The sequence below is a fragment of the Cylas formicarius genome, unplaced genomic scaffold (genome assembly GCF_029955315.1).
Source record: "Cylas formicarius isolate icCylForm1 unplaced genomic scaffold, icCylForm1.1 PGA_scaffold_3__17_contigs__length_32017465, whole genome shotgun sequence".
In the NCBI taxonomy this organism is placed as follows: domain Eukaryota; kingdom Metazoa; phylum Arthropoda; class Insecta; order Coleoptera; family Brentidae; genus Cylas; species Cylas formicarius.
Window position 1 is genome coordinate 14,586,573 of NW_026844326.1, and position 17,249 is coordinate 14,603,821.

Below are 17,249 nucleotides of genomic sequence, written 5' to 3' on the forward strand. Positions count from 1 at the left end.
TCGAACTTACGCTGCGACAGAGAATCTGATTTCTAGTCGTATGCCTTAACCTACAGGCCAAGACTAAATCTGTTTGAAAGTCGAACTATTTCCAATGATGTGCCATGCGTTTGAAATATACGGGAATTACATTTCTATAGATTTTCCTACTCCCGTCTGTAAAATACCTAATTACTCACCGATCTAGCGTGCGGGAAGCATCACTTTACCACGTCAGTTTCGTTTCCCACGAATCCGAGCCACTTCGGACATTTCCGGGATTTGACCACACGGATCTGGGAGCAATCGCATGTTTTCGGAGATATTTCTCACGCTTTGAATTTTGACGTTTGTCAATTCTGACGGTCATGTCAGTGAATGTATTCGTGTTATTTTACGAAAATATACCCAAAAACTAACGGTCATAGAATCACGAGTTTATTTATTATTATTTATTATTATGCACTCTATTAACATCTTTGACAAAATTTTCTGAGCTGAGCTGTTAATTAAAAAATATATATATTTTTAAGCAAAACAATAGTCGTTTGCAGTAGGTGCTGTGTTAAAGAATCTGATTTCTAGTCAGACGCCTTAACCGATAGGCCAAGACAATCTGTCTGAAAGTCAAACTATTTCTGTACTACATTTTTAAGGATTTTGCGCACTCAATTCGAATATTTGACAAAATTTGCTGATATTAGGTAAGCTGTTAATTTAAAAAAATATATTTAAGCAAAACAATAGTCGTTTGCAGTAGGTAGGTTTAGAACTTACGGAACGGATACGCCAAGACTAAATCTGTTTCACACGAGTGTTCGAAGTGTTTTAGGAGCGCGAACATTGAAGATGCCGAGTGAAATTTGGCGAAACGTTCTGAATTTTTGACATAGGAATCTGTCTTTTTCACTATGGGCTGTAGTGCACTAGATGTTTTTCCAGCTTGCATACTGGTGAGTTAAAGGCGCTCACGATTGGACGCAGGAGAACCCCGTCCTTATGTACCTTTGGGAACCCGTAGAATTTTTTCCCGTGAATAAGTTTCTTCTTTGTATCGTCGTTTATTGATGAACCGAGAATTTTGGACATAATTGTTTTTTCCAAAAACGTCGTGGAATCTCTGGTGACTAGCTTTGTATATTGAGTCGTTCAAAATATCTTCCAATTTTGCATAATAATCCGATGTATTCATGACGACAGTGGTATTTCCTTTATCTTCTGGCGTTATTATAATATTTTCGTTTTTGTTTCTCAGTGCATGCATTTCTTCTCTGCTGAAGTTTGGTTGTGGTGGTTATGACTGTCTTAAAACTCTGGCGACATCTTGCCGTATTAACTCCGCATCTTGTTCGTTTATAGTGGAAAGATTTGCTTCGACGTTGGAAACGATCTCTTCGACGGGTATTCTTTTTGGAGCTATTGCATAGTTAAATACTTTATTCAGTACGCTGACTTCTGTATCGGAAAGGTGGTATGCTAAAATATTATAAAGTGTAGGGCTTTGGTTTGTATTTGGCACTGGTCCTAGTTTCTTGGAATTTGACTGAAGGATTTCTAATTTCTTCCACAGTTTTTTTGACATGATGTCTTTGTTAATTCTTTCTTGATTTGAAAAATACTAACGACTGTTAAAATCCTTCCACAATAAACGGATACAACTTGTAAAATGTATTTTAAAAAATATTTGCCAATACTTATTTGAATTTAATTAAATAAATGTTTATCTAACATCCTGGATAACTGAAAATGGATACGGGTAAAAGTTTGAAAAGTAATTAAGAATTCCTTATTGTGAAACGATACATAAGGAAGCTTCACATAATGCATATTTCATAGATCGTTAGATCGTTTTTAGTTGCACAGTAAGCCCTTTAATTAAAAACTTCGCGTAAAAAAGTTAATAATTGTGCTTCGAATAGAAGTGTTTATTAGGAAGTTTCTGTAAATGCTTTCAATACTACCATAATGACGGATAACGCCAACAAATTAAAACCAGCGGAAACGCTTGAGAGCATTGTGAAACAAAATCGAAACATTGGTAAGAGTCAATAGAATTCAATATATTACTTTTGCATATTTATGCGACATGCATCATTTTCAGACAACCCTGATCTCGTGCACATGAGTTTCGTTAAACGTACGATGCTAATAATCGGAATCTGGCCTGCGAATTTTCGATTTATTATTATTTACAACTTGTATTTTTATACGAGCTTTTTGTATTACATTCTCTACAATATGACCCTGATGATACAGGTATTCGCTACCTGGAATCAAGACATGATTAACGCGGCTGGTAATGCCGCGGTAGCTATTATTTACATATTAAACATCTACAGGGTAAGTGTTGACAAACTTCATGACAAAGAAACGATTATATGTTGCGGGCTACGCAAATTTTACAGGCTAGAGACATATATGACGTTCATCTCTCCATATGGTTGAGATCGACGAAAGACCTTTGACACCGTAAATTATATCTTCAGTAAAAACCTTTGACACGTTACATAATAGCTAAGCTGCATTATTTTGGGTGTCCTTCTGATGTACTGATACTTAGGAAAAATGTGTTAACCCACGGAGAAAGTGCCGAAAGTTTCAAAATAAGAAATCATCGATTGATTATTCCAAACGGATACGAGTCAAATGCCGTTTACGGCACAATTTTAATAGTATATTATGTAACAAGTGCGGTAAAACGCATTTGACTCACGAGTTTTTAATAAACGAGTGAGTTAAAAAGTTTACCGGACGTGTTGCATACTTATACTTTTTCTACGGCAGTTAGTTTTTGGGTAAATTTTCGCAAAACACGAATACATTCACTGACATGACCGTCAGAATTGACAAACGTCAAAATTCAAAGCGTGGGAAATATCTCCGAAAACATTCGATTGCTCCCGGAAATGTCCGAAGTGGCTCGAATCCGTGGAAAACGAAACTAAAGTGGTAAAGTGACGCTTCCCGCACGCTTGATCAGTGGGTAATTAGGTATTTTACAGACGGGTGTAAAAAAATATATTTATATTTATGACAAAGTTAGTTTTGATGATATATTGCAAGTTAAAATATCCATATTTTTCACTACACAGACTAACACTTTCAACTTTAAAGATTTTTCTAACTACATAAATAATCGTTCGAAAAGTGCAAGATCCTATTCTACCTCTATATAATTAGCAAAGATCTGATTGCGCCATTATTCAAAGCACTGAAAAAGACGATGTCTGTAAAAAATGTGTTATCAATTGAATTACTGTTTTTAAACTCATATTTGGATATTTTCACAACTTTGAAAGTTACTGGGTGATGCATTTTTGAGGATACTCATAGATTATCTCCTGTTAAAAAGATAAAAGCTTTTATGCCTTTATCAAAATACTTAGCAAAAACTACATATTGAATTATATCCTATTTTATCTCCGCTGCGAATTGGGAAAACGATTATTTTACTGCAGCTGTAGTTAGTTTTATTTCAAAAAAATTTTGATTTATTCGCACATTTAAGGTCGTGATCTTCAGGTCGTTAAGATTTCGCGCACTGATCCACCAGACAGAAATGAAAGAACGACAAATCCTGACCTGCAGTAGCGACACCATCAAAGGCATCTTTACGAAAAACGTAGCCTTCACTAGAAGACTGGTGAGAATCTACGTTGCGATAGGTACTACGGGAATCTCCTTATATTACGCGAGTCCTCTGGTAGAAGACGCGTTACTACCCCTTCCTTTCGATAATTCCACGGGGGTTCAACCACGACGTCTGATTTTTTCTAGCTGGTTTCCTTTCAATCCCAATCTGCATTACTGGACATCTTACTTTCTTCAGTTCGTGGCAGGATTGTAAGAGTTTTTTTTAACTTTTGCACAAAGAGAACTACATTTTGATCAATTTTAGCTACGGTTATTCATATATTGTCCATTGCGGCGCATTTTACATTACCATGTTGACTTTTGTCACTGCCCAGCTCAAGATACTTAGACATTTATTCGCCAACTTTACCGCCTATTGCGACGAATATTCCAAGACACATAATTTTAGTGACGAAGAAAATCGGAACATCGTCCTGAAAGCACTAATCAGAGAACATCAACATGTCATCAGGCAAGAATTCGTTTAGTACAAGGTGTTTTTGAAGACCGTGTTTATATTTTGGAAGACATTTTTTCTCAGTGTAAAGAAAATTAATTCGTACTCTGGGACTGATACTTAAGATAGAACTTAAGAAGAAAAATTAATATCAACATACTTTTTAGTTGCCGGCTATTAAAATATAAAGAAAAAATAATAATAAATAAGTCAAGAAGTCACTAGTAAAAGTAGAAATTTAATTTTTATCAAAAAAAAATGCTTTCACGCATTAGTTTCGATAAACTTTGTATGTTCTACAGTTATTTATGGCATCTCTTTTTAACTTCTGTTTCGTTATAGAAAATGTGTTCTAACTGAAGTCGAGGGCCTCATTTCAATTTTTTTTGGAATTCCTTTTCTATACTCTCTATCTCTAGTTGAATTTGTTAAAAAAAAACTCCAGCATTTATATCCCCTAGCAAAAATTTATAATTTATTCTAAAAATTATCTTAAATCATATAAAATAGCTGCCAATAATTAATCAAGTCCCCTACTCAACAAGTGTCTCTATACTTTTAATTTTGTGCGGACCATGTTTGCATTTTAGTTTTGTTAGTTGCGCGCCCTGTATACAATGGCCTTCAAATGAAATTATAAATTTAACTCCTATTAATACTAGTTTAAAAAACTTGAATTGATATCCAAGGATGTTCAGGAAATCACTTTTATTTAACCACAGAGGCACCAACGAAGGGGTGGTAGAGTTTAAATAATAAACTACCCTATTTAGTGTACCTGCTACATACAGTGTGTCCCACTTAGGAACTGTACACCCTTGTGAAATCTTTGTTTACGGATCGATTTTGATATATTTTTTTGTTGGATGAAAAATGCTCTAAAACTTTGTTTTGCTTATTGCTTCAACTTCAGAAATACCCTTAGGGATTAAAAAAAAAATTGGCACGAATTCTTATTTAGGGGTACTTAGAACCCAACTATACCAATTTCTATAATAATATCGTTTAGGCCCCGCTTAAGGCTGTACATCGTGATAAAGTCTTTCATTACGGTTTGATTTCGATTTTTTTTGTTAGATAGATCTGTCAAAAACGCACTAAAACCTTATGTTTCTTTTTACATCGACCTAAAGTCATAGGGAACTGGGACTGAGGTCAAATATCGAGAAGGGCTATTAGAGATTTCTTTAACGAATTTTTATTCTAACTATACTAATTTCAATGAAGTTCACTTAAACATTACTCGCATAGAATGTTTATTTATGACTCAATTTTGATAATTTTCGAATAGCATCGACTAAAATCATGGCTAAGTGACACAGTTTTTTGAAGCGGAAAATGGGGAAGTACTTTTAGAGATTTTATCAAATTGAAAATGACAACAGATTCGTGTTCAGGAATAACTAAAATTCACCCGACCAATGACAAAAGCTTTTAATGTTTTAAAAAAATAAATATTGTAAACGTTGTAAATAACGATTATACAACGATCTTACAAATTTTAATTACACAAATTTCAAAAATAATGGTAACAAAGACTTTTTAAGGGATATCTATTTTTTAGTATCATCTTAAAATAACAGAAATCTTAGCATTCGAAAGATATAAGTAAACAAAATTAAAACATAAATTAGCTAGTGAATTTCACTGTCAAATACCCGCTTATCCAATCCAAACTTGGTCTTGCAAAGGAAACACTATGCAGACCGCATTAGAGGGAGGCCAGAATGCAGCTCCTCCTATAGAAGGTCAGCAACTCCTTGAATCGAATCTTGCCCATGTCAAAGCAGGGCACTCGGTGAGCAGATGATACGGGGTCTCCTCCCTTTCCATGCACCAGCTGCACTTCGGGTCGTCTCCAATGCTTAGCAAGCCAAGATGCCTCCTAACCCTGCAATGTCCTCTGTAGGCACCTGTTAATACTCTACACTCCCTACTGCTCAGTCCAAGCAGCTCCCTGGGGGAGGGCGGGGGAGGGCGGGCCCATCCATCATAGGCCTTGCCTGCCTCGTTCCCGGAGCCACCATCCGGCCCACCACGGCCCGTTCTCTTACCCAGGCTTCGAGAGCTCCCCGCCTCACGCACGGGTCGATCCCGAAGCAGGGCTCTGGTCCCATATGCCTGTGCGAGGAGACCTCCCTCGCTTAGGCGTCCGCTGCCTCATTCCCTGATCCCGGTGTGACCCGTACCATTATCCCTTTGCACTCCTTTATCAACAAGGAGCGCGTGGGCACTGACTTTAGCGCCATAAGTGTAGCCCTGTTATCCTGCTTAAGTGGTTGAACCGAAGAACCTCTCTGGCCGCCATCAATATAGCGAAAATTTTCGCCTGAAACACGGTGCAGTACTGACCCAGAGGGACCGACAAGCTCGATCCCGTTGTCTCGCAGTACGCTCCAGCTCCGGCCAAATCTCCCATTCTGGACCAGACAAATCCATCACAGGAGCCAACTCTGCCCTCTCTCCACTCTTCCCTTGAAGGTCCATTTGTCAAAGAAGGTCATCTCAGGGTTCATGCCGTCACTGGGCATGCGCATGACACCGCGATCCTCGGGCCAGCCCTTTAAAATGTCGTACGGGCCCTGTTTGAAGGTTCCCTCTCTCCAGAGCCCGCAGCTCGCTAGCCTTACAGCCCTCCTGGCGGCCTCCATCCGCACCCGATCCGCCAGAGAGGGCAGACCCTCGTGACTGCCGTCCTCATGGCGCCCGTTATGCAGAGGCATGCCAATCTCTGCAGTATATAAAGAACTAACCTTGCTCCTGCTCTTTTGGTCCCCGGTCACCATGCCTCTGCCCCATGCGTGAGCATAGGGACCACCATGATACTGTAAATCCAATGCATGGTCTTTGGCCCCAGGCTCCAAGTGCCCTCTACCGCTCTCCGGCACGCCCACAGAGCTTCAAAGGCCGACTTGGTCCTTCATCTTATGTGTTCCTGGAAGGTCAACTTGGAGTCCAACCATACACCCAAATACTTAAGATGACCATCTCCACCTTGCCAGGATTGACAGTTAACTTGCTGTCCCTGCACCATTGTGAGAATCTTGCCAATGCCCCGTTCAGGAGCCCCTGTATCCTTCCCACGTCCGTCCCCTGTGTCATTATCAGAAGGTCGTCTGCATATGCCTGAGTATAGACCCCGCGTTCTTCCGTCAGAATATGCAATATCTCGTTTACCACTAGGCACCACAGGAAGGGGGACAGCCCCGTGATGAGCCGATGGAGACCTGCTCCCAACCCGATCTTGCCTCAATGCTCCGGTCGGTTAGCTTGGAGCGGATCCATTTTACAATGACTGTCCTCACTCCAGTAGGCTTCACCGCGCTGCAGATCGAGTACAGGGTCGTATTATTGAAGGCCCGTTCGATTCCGCAAACACGCACACCGACAGCCGTCCCGAGCCCATACCCTCCTCCGACGTCAATCAATTTGGATATTTCTGTTATTTTAATTATTAGATGAGAATTAAAAATAGTTTTTAATGAAAAAAATAAGGACACTCTGTAAATATTAAATAAATACAGATTTTTATACCAATGTCCATTGTAGATTCGTTTGGGAAATGAACGATTGCATGAAGTTATTCACCATGATGGATTTTATTATTTCCTCTTTTCAATTATCTCTGGTACTAATCCAAGTGCTAGGCGTAAGCCAAACAAAACTATGCTTACAAAAATTGAAAATGAAATGAACTGGTTTTTAGAGTTCGAAGATAACCGAAAGGTTTGCCGCTTTTTCATATTTCTTGACACTAAACACGCAGTTATTATTTCTTTATTGGAACGCCCACGAAATAACGGTCCAGGTAAGGGATTGCAAAGTTTTGCTTTTGCTTCGACGAATTTTTCAGAGCGAGAAAATCGCGGTCAGTGTTTTCGCCGGTGACTTCTACAATTATCCGGGAAATGTCACCAAAATGCTACAGATGGTCATTATCAGAGCTCAGAAACCGCTGGTTTTAACCATCGGACCGATGGGACACGTAAAGATGGATGCAGTCTTTCAGGTATGCAGAACGTGAAATTAAGATCTGCGTAGGTTCCTCGAAATTTAAAAGTGACAAAGTTTTTTACATACCTACAAGCACATTGAATTTACCGACTTGTCCTTTTCGCACATTATGCAATAGTTTTTTAAAATCTCAAAAAATATATTAATAACCAAAATATTTTATTAAATAATAAATTGCTTACAATCTTTTAAGGATCTTATAAAACTTAAAGTGATTTCAAAAGTATTGGTAAAAAATTTATTCTAATTCAATCAGATCCGTTCGACCACTTTTCAAGAACCTGACAAATTTTGTAAACTATTCAATTTCACTATATTTAAGAAATTGAAAAAAATATGTTTCAGATATTTCGAGCACTATATTCATACATATGTCTGATATTGAGACATTAGGAAGAATTGCGAAACGTTTTTCACTACGACCGACGCTGATATGTACTTACATACTTCGTAATGTCAGCATTATATTTTACACTTAGTTATGGTACGTCTTTTTGATTTTGTCCCTTGGGTGTCTTTCTGTTTCTTAGTGGATAGTTACGTAATCTAGCAGTTTAAATTACGCAAAGGAGCAACTCTTACGTAAATTAGAAGTTATACCGCTAGAGGGGGCGATTTTTCGGTCAATTTTAAAAAGAAAACTTTATATGAACATATGTCCTACACGTCTTAACTTTTGAGTTACAGGATGGTTCTTAAAAATATATTTTTTAATATCTCTAGTACCACTTCACACGTATGCCAAATATGACATCATGCAGAGAATTCTTATCATTATTAATTCTTTAAAAGCAATTGTCTATCTGTAGTAGAGCTGAAGGATCGCACAAGAGCTCCTGCGATTTAATAACAAACACAGGAGAGATTTACTTCAAAGAATGCGCGGTAATATGAGGAAAAGAGCTGAAGCCTGTATCCTGTATGTTCTACTTTTGTTTTCAAAAAGTTTGTTATTAATTTATTAACCATTTGGTTAAAAATTATTAAGAGTAGAAACCCTTTTTTTTAAATAAGAATTATTTATTATTTATCTTGTTAGGATGTTACGTTATTTCATTAAAACGGTAAAAGTAAAAAGAAAAGTTTTCTATTTTTTTTTTCTGAAGGACACTAGTTGGTAACTAAAAACTAGATATTTTGTTTTAGATAGATATTTTATTTTTCACAAAAAGTTCTCGATTTAATCAATACAGTGGCGATCTAATAACAAAAATACATATTTTTTCTTCATAGATGCTCAGTGGCACGCCTGCTTACTTGGACCTCACCGCCAAAGGTAGAAAATTAATTTTTGTCCAAAAAATGCTTTGTCGCATGAAAAGCGGGTTTGATGAGTTTATTAAGAAAACACATTTTGTTTGTTTTTTTTTTACTAGAAAACCGTGCATCTGTACCCGCTAAAGGATCCAATTTGCTCCAAAAATGAAAGAAAAGCAGTGGGGTGACATTTTTCTCTTCAAAGATGTTCGTTTACAGTTCAATTTCGAAAAAATGTATAAATTGACAGGAAATTATAATAAGTTTTCTTTTTAAATTTGGCACCCAGTAGCTCAAAAATTACGACTTAGTCTGATTTGATCTTTTTAACTTGGTCCCTTTAAGGTATTCTTCAGTTTCATAATACAGAATTACATAATATAGCCGTTCAAATTTCGAAAAGGAGCAAGCATAATAGAGGCAGATAGAGTTAAAACTACTGGAAACGTTGTTTTTAGACGTGTTACCGCTAGAGGCGCACGTGTAAGTGTTCCTACGAACGGCTCTACATTATAACAAATATGTTTTGTATTAATATCATCAAATAAAACAGCAGAAAAGGAAAATATCGGACTGTGATAAAATAGCGGCAATCTTATTTAAATGTTTATTTGCAAGGAGCAATCAATGACAAAAATATAAATTACAATGAATCGATATTAAAATTCTTCCCTTGAAAGAGAGTAAAACTAATCTCGATGAATCGACTGAAACTCGAACCATTAAAACAATATACACAGACGAAGATTAAAAAAATACTTTCAACAAAACAAAATGTACATAACAAATTTCGGCCCATATGATAAGGTGCACTTAACCTGACATGTCGGATTTATGTAGGCTTCTTCCAGATGCGCCACTTAAAAATCATAGTAAATTGAAAAAGTATCAACCAAAAACGATAAAAAAAAGTAAATTATAACTTACCCAATCGACAAAAAAATGAAATGACTTGTATAAAGTACCTAACAATCAATTAGAACGAAGAAAAAAGAAAAACAATAAATTGCCAATGGGCGTGAGTGGTCGGCCGGTTTTAACCTTCTGTGTAAGTGCAACCATGCTTTCTGTTCTAACAAATAATATTACAATTAATATTTTATATAACAAAACTGCTGTCGGAGGTCGCTGGCGTTGCGGTTTTCATCATTCCCACTCCGTGGTTCCTGGCGGTTTCGAGGTCATATCATACAGCACTCTCGATATGCCCGGCACTTTCTCTACCTCCTGGACCATCCTTAATATAACCTAAAAGTTTAAAGGATAATTAGACAAGGACGCCATTGGTTGGACGCTGAAAACTCACATCCATGGGTAGTTGTTTTCCGGGAATGGCCGGACTTCCAGTCATGAAATCTTGTGTACAGAATGGCCTAAGAACGACTGAGCGCTGACAAGAGGGCGTTCTCGTCGCTTGGTCTCGGTCGAAATGTAGAGGGATTAGGATCACAGGCATCTGACTTACTGAGCTAACATATCCACTGTTCTGCAGAACCTAAACAACGCAAATACAATCGACCAATTCAAACACCGGCAAAAGATCATCACAATATACCGTATTTGCCACATCGTCGCATTGCCTCAGTGTGGCTAGCACGTTACTGGTCAAAAAAGTGGGAGTAACGTCCGGTAGAGGTTCCTTAACTATGCTCCCAAATACATAACAGACTCGATTGACGTTACGACAGACGCGCGGCATGAGACGAGCCAAGAAAATTATGTCCGACCAATCGGGCTCTCGTTCCGTGGATATACCTACGACATACGAGTAGCTGCGCCTATCCCCTTGCACTCCCACTGACCGAATAGGCAGCAGGGTGGCAGCTAAACGTTGTTTCGAAGATATCCGTCGAAGAATCGCCCTAAAAAATTCCCGGTTTCACTACATGCGCACTGTGTTGATTCGAACTTGCTAACGTTTACGTTTAAGTGGTAAATCTGGTTTTGACGTTATATTTCTTTAGAACGTGATGTTTTGAATGTAAGGAAGGACAACAGTGGCACGTGTGGGATTGCCTTCAGAGTCATTGTTATTAAAAGGTGTGTGTGTATTTTGCGATGGAACAATTAATATCCTTAATGTGGAAATTATTAGAGAGAAGAGCAGAGGTAAGGTGTTTTAATTCTGGGTTCAGTGACTCAGGCTGAGATTGTTTTAGGGATCTGTAAAAAGGAGAGTTAATTTTTGGGTCGTTATATTAATCCTAATTTCTGTCACTTTAATAGTTTATAAGCTCAAGGTTCATCACTTACTCAAAACTAACCAAGAGGGTGGTCTCTGTGAATTTAGGATAAAACTCAAGAAATGTTCAAACATAAGTTAAGTAATTGACGCCTACAATGCAAACCCTAATTATCATTCCTTCAATATCAATAAATCAAATCTTAAGCAAATTTCAAATAGTAAATACTTGTGATCTACAGTGTAACCGCATCCTTAGGCTTGATGAAACAAAGTTGTTCTGTATATATTGCTTGAGGAGATGAATATCAACAGCCTATTAAAAAAGCAATGGTAGGTTGCTAGTTCAAAATAAATCTCATCAAACAAATAGAAACGACCAACTCACTTCTCTTCATCAGTAGTCACGCTCTCCACCCTGTTGAGTAATGCGTGTTTCTTTTGCAACATCTGTTCGAACTCTACTAAAATTTTGACTAGCACCTGAGTCTCAGAAAAATCCCTTTCCATGTAAGGCTCATCCGCACACAATACCCTAATGGCCAAACCCGGTCCCGGAAATGGATGTCTCATAACAAGGTCGGGAGGCAGTCCCAAGTCCTTCCCTATTGACCTTACCTACAATCAAATTTCAAATCGATCTTAATGCTGCCCGTTATGTAAAATACTTACTTCGTCCTTGTGAAAATCTTTTAAAGGCTCTACCACTCTGCCCTCCTCTCTTAATTTTCTTATCAGTGCCGAATCATTATGATGAGTTTTTATAGTGTCTGCCTTCCCTGAAGCCAAAGAGGATGCAGATTCGATAAGATCAGGTCTGAAAAATTAAAGTTAAAAAATTGTTGTTGCAATACTTTTTAAGTACCGCAAGGTTCCTTGTCCTAAAAACACCTCTTCGGGATTTAGTTTCAGATCCGCTATAATTTCATCTGATATTTTAACAAAAATATCTCCTATAATTTTCCGCTTTTCTTCCGGATTAGTCGTATGACACAACATTTTGGTAACCTGTGTTCTTGGATTGCCTACTAATACATTATTAACTTTATCTACAAAGAATATGATTATCTTTGAAGGAACACCAAAACCACTTCAATGACTAACCGTCTTTATCGATTGGCACTACCGTGCTGCCTTCAGAAAACTTTGCGGCAGCATTGATGACCGTCAAACTTAAGCCCACTTTCTGCAATGAGGTCTGCACCTTGGAGCTCTCATTTTTTCGCATGAAACCATTATCAATGTGAATGGCGATAATCTGCTCGGGCTTTAAAGCTTTATACAGCAAAGCGGCACATACAGTACTATCTACACCACCGCTGACAAGAAGAAGCACCTAAATAGATTGAAAGCAACGATTAAATTTGTCCCTTCAAACTTTTGCATTTTTTAATTTTTGATATTATTTAGAACATATTGGAAAGAGTATGAAAATGTACTTCACGACAATACTTTAAAATTGTTAACCCTTACCAAATTAAAGTGACACACTCATGAATGTTTACTTTAGGAAGACAGTATTAGCAATATTCTTAGATTATGAAAAGAATGTGCTTTCCTACTTTTCCATAAAAAAAAATTAACCAGAAAAAAAACTGTCTTGGACTCACTTTATTGTTCCCAACAGTCTCCTTGATGTATTTAATGCATTCCAACTCCCTACCAGCTATTGTAAAATTTCCTGTCAAACCACAAATGTCAAACAAAAAGTTTCTGAAAATTGTTTTGCCATTTGGAGTTAAGTCTACTTCAGGGTGAAACTGAACACCATACAAATGCATCTTTTCATTATAAATACCGGCACAGAAAGCCTGGGACTGTGCTATCGATCGAAAATTGTCTGCTATTTTTTCAATTGAATCTCCATGAGTTAAAAGAACTTCCTGCTTTTTATCCAGGCCTCTAAAAGAAGAAAGTTTATAAAATAAGTGGCAAGCTAAAAATAAAAAATTGTAATCCATAGTGTAGCTTTGTCTTTAGACTTAAGAGAACAAAGTTGTTCTATAGATACTGCTCTAGGAGAAGTGTATCAACAATTTGTTACAAAAGAGTCACAAATTGCTTTCTTAATTCTCCATAATCTAAACAAAATTCAAACATTAAACTTACTTAAATAGGAGACATTTTGTGTCGATTTCTATTGTGAATTGACCATCCTCCCTGCTTTCTTTCCGTTGAACTGTGCCTCCAAACTCTTTATTCAACATTTGCATCCCATAACATATTCCTAAAAGTATTTAAATCACAATGCCAGAAAAAGTTATTCCTGTTTGGCTATTGAAAGTACCAACCTAAAACTGGCACCCCTATCCTAAAGATATCAGCATCATATCTGGGTGCATCTTCCGCATACACAGAACTGGGACCTCCTGAGATAATAATAGCTTTATAGCCTGCTTCTTTGATATTAAATGCCGGAGTATCAAGTGGCAAAATATGAGATTCTACTGATAATTCTCTTATTTTTCTATCAATCACCTAAAACAAAATTTTGCTAAATATGCTGTTGAAAGAGTAACATTTATTTACCTTCCCATACTGAGCTCCGGCATCCAATATACACACTTTCTCGGGGTTCGGAGCCCCATTTGCATTCATGTACTGTCCGTCTGGATTAATATTGTGCATTGCTCTGCTCCAACAACACTGGATATCAGAAAAATAGACAGGTTTATAATATACAGAGAAATGTTGACCCCTATAAGTTGATTGCGAAGGCAAATTACCAAATATGCATCAAAATTCAATTATTTTTTCAAAACCATAAATCATTTAAAGCAAGTGATCAAGAAGTACAATCACTTATCTATTAATGACCCCCCACAAACATATCAGTTAAGAAAAGTATCGACCACTTGCCACAAAGATTTCACAATCAAGATTGTTATTAAAATTTTATCAGTTGCAAATTTGTGACAAAACAATATAATTTGTTGACGCATATGGATGTTTCAACATTTTGAATTATCAAACTTGTTTGTAGGCGAAGCCAAGACATCATTATCTTAATAATTACAAAATATTTCTGCCATCAACAAGGAAAATATATAGGTACAAGGGAACAACCAATAAGTACATTTCATACCTTTAAGGTTAGGCTTTGAACTATTTAAATTTTAAGCAAATAAATCCATTTTTTAATGTACACCATGCAAAAGGTAGGTAAATCCACACCACAAGTTACCAATGAAAATAAACTCATTCCTAGGCCATAATACCTCCATAAATTTGATTATTATACCACTCAACTTAAAGTATAGAAATAAAGTTCTCTGAGGTGTATTCTATTAATATAACTGAAGGTGAACCTGCAAAATCATTTTCCCAGTGAATTACATGTGTACGTGAGTATTTGTGAATTCAACATACTTTGACAATTGGTGATGTTCTAAAGATAGGCTTTTCTCAAAACTGATAAGTGAGGTTAGGTTAGGACTCCCGATCTTGATGAAGCATTTATGTTCATATCTTTTTATTCAACTAATCTCATTAGTTTATTTACATACTTTCACTAACTAGTCAACTTGGAAATTCCTTGCTGGGACATAATTTTGCAGAAATAAAACGGCTCTCTTGACCATATAACGTAGCAAAAAATATCTTCTTAAAACAACAATTGCGACTTTTGTTAAAGGGGTTACTGTTATGCACATGGCATAAATCCACATACAATTGCATCCACGTGCATTAAACGAGCAGGAAAATTAAATGTTGTGACAGAAAATCCTGACCTACAGCCTTATGGCCGCGCCGTGTTCCCAAATTTCACAAATGTAGCTTATTGATATCAAAACATTAGTGTTTAAAAAATCACCCATGACGCTTCCATACGCCCTACCGCTTACCTGAATATTTTGAACACTTATTTAACAGTAATATAAAGAATTTTATTTCTAAAAGTGTCAATCACATCACTGAACACAAAAAAGATACTTTACCGGTTGATCGTGTCTAATGTCACTCTAACGTCATTCGCAATGAAAAAGAAATTTGTTCTAATTTTAAGCTTTGCGTTTGAATATTGGTTAATAGATGGCGCTTGTCGAAAAAAGGAAGGTTAAATTTTTTTAATAAATTTTATCTCTAAATATTTATTTTGAAATTTCATGTCAGTCAGGTACGTACTTCGCCCATCATGCAGTTACCACCGATAGATAATGTTCATAATAATCGTTACCGCATATTAACTTGGTATTAAATAAATCCACAATTCTGTGCTGGAATAAACTCGGGATTCTTCACTATTTTAAATAATTTCTCCAAAACAAAACAAAAACCTTTTTGTAATAGCAACTAAACAAAACTTTTCTAAACCTTGATTTTCCATGTTATTGTTTATCTGGTGAAATATTTCATATTAAAAAAATATCTAATATTTATACAATAATATCGAGATATACCTGGAATTCATTAATTATTGTGTAATTTTATTATTGTTGTATCATTTATATTATCGGGTTAGAACAAAAATATTTTTGTATTATGTTTTTTAGGAGTTACATTTTCAAAAAGGCATTGACTAGATTTTTTCTTAAATTTACTAATTTAATTGATAAAATTTTAATTTAAATTTAATAAAAATTCTTCAAAAAACCTTCGAAAATAAATGCCAACCATTTACAAACTTAATTTAGGCAAGTCGGAATTATCTCTTTTAGCATTAAAAAATTGTTGAGGCGAGTTAAGCAAAATCGTTTTTCTGTATAATAATGTGAAATATATATTACATATTATAAAAATTAAAATTAGTTTAATTTAATAGTAAAATACTATTATAAAAATTATTCCATTCCATATGTCAATATCGATATTATTACCTTTAATTGCTTGTTCGTAAAGTCCTTTCATTAAAAAAAAATTCTGTTATGAGTAAACCATGTTAGCGCTAACTCTTAATTTGTTTTATGATTAAACTAATCCAAGTAGCAGAGGCTCGTCAAAATAACTTCATTTTCGAGTCATAAGTGGTCGCTATTCGTCGGTGGTCCGAAAAATACGTCAAACTGACGCCAAAAAAAGATGTCTTATTAATTTCACAAAAATGACCTCCGAATATCGTCAAAATAGTGTGTCATTAATATATCTCGTTTATTATTTGTTTTAGAGAAAAATGTTAAATACAAAAGGTATAAATAACAAAAGAAAAAATTTCAAATAATTTTGATTGATAAATATGTGGGAAATCAAACATAATTTTTTAATGGAACACCCTTTTATACTCTCACCCAATGTAGAGTTGTTATGGTCTATACTAAGTGTTTTCCGATTTATGGTTTTTTTTTCAAAAATGCCCTGTGTTTAATACCCTATATTTTTGACGCCGTTTCGGAGGACCGTAACTTTATTATGCCAACAACACCCTGTATATTACAATTATTACACTTTCATTATATATAATACTTTAAAGAAAAGGCGCATCTTTATTCATTAGCTATAAGGTTCTGCAACCGCAAAAGGCGTTCTATGTAATTAAAGCCGCAGTTTCTGTGTGATTTACTTTCGACTTCCCCCACTCCAAAAAGAAAAACCAATTTAAAAATCGTTATATTTATTGAAAAATTGACGTAAAAAAGATGCAACTTAAATGACAAGCACGGACGACACTAATTGGCGTAAAAAGGACATCACTGACATTATTCGTCTGAGGCATTAGTAGGTCAAATTCACGTCCCACTGACGTCATATGTAACGTCATTTTCGTCATTTGGTGGTTAGCTACTGACGTCA

General features: G+C 36.1%; 2 protein-coding genes across 2 annotated transcripts; one reads left to right on the top strand and one right to left on the bottom strand.

Annotated features, from left to right (window-relative positions):
* Positions 1-1,944: 1,944 nt before the first annotated feature.
* Positions 1,945-8,524, top strand: LOC132699693 (odorant receptor 22c-like). The gene is made up of 8 exons (XM_060666541.1): positions 1,945-2,017; positions 2,081-2,319; positions 3,488-3,822; positions 3,878-4,084; positions 7,619-7,718; positions 7,776-7,877; positions 7,923-8,078; positions 8,429-8,524. Exons 1-8 carry the CDS (start codon positions 1,945-1,947, stop codon positions 8,474-8,476), a joined length of 1,260 nt encoding a protein of 419 aa, XP_060522524.1. The 3' UTR covers positions 8,477-8,524.
* Positions 8,525-9,933: 1,409 nt separating this feature from the next.
* LOC132699749 (GMP synthase [glutamine-hydrolyzing]) lies at positions 9,934-14,739 on the bottom strand. The gene is made up of 12 exons (XM_060666624.1): positions 14,707-14,739; positions 14,052-14,168; positions 13,814-14,000; positions 13,632-13,749; positions 13,133-13,424; positions 12,627-12,858; positions 12,388-12,571; positions 12,195-12,339; positions 11,911-12,140; positions 10,896-11,202; positions 10,647-10,835; positions 9,934-10,588 (listed from the first exon to the last, which is right to left on the bottom strand). The coding sequence occupies exons 1-12, from the start codon at positions 14,722-14,724 to the stop codon at positions 10,487-10,489; spliced, it is 2,121 nt and encodes a 706-aa protein (XP_060522607.1). The 5' UTR covers positions 14,725-14,739; the 3' UTR covers positions 9,934-10,486.
* Positions 14,740-17,249: the final 2,510 nt, after the last annotated feature.

Bases quoted from the DNA above. Each gene is read 5' to 3' on its own strand.
- LOC132699693 (XM_060666541.1), top strand. From the start codon at position 1,945: ATGACGGATAACGCCAACAAATTAAAACCAGCGGAAACGCTTGAGAGC. The intron at 2,018-2,080 runs GTAAGAGTCAAT...CATCATTTTCAG, and splicing joins GAAACAAAATCGAAACATTG to ACAACCCTGATCTCGTGCAC. The intron at 3,823-3,877 runs GTAAGAGTTTTT...GATCAATTTTAG, and splicing joins CTTCAGTTCGTGGCAGGATT to CTACGGTTATTCATATATTG.
- LOC132699749 (XM_060666624.1), bottom strand. The intron at 13,750-13,813 runs GTTGGTACTTTC...AAATACTTTTAG, and splicing joins GATAGGGGTGCCAGTTTTAG to GAATATGTTATGGGATGCAA. The intron at 12,141-12,194 runs GTAAGTATTTTA...ATTTGATTGTAG, and splicing joins AAGATTTTCACAAGGACGAA to GTAAGGTCAATAGGGAAGGA.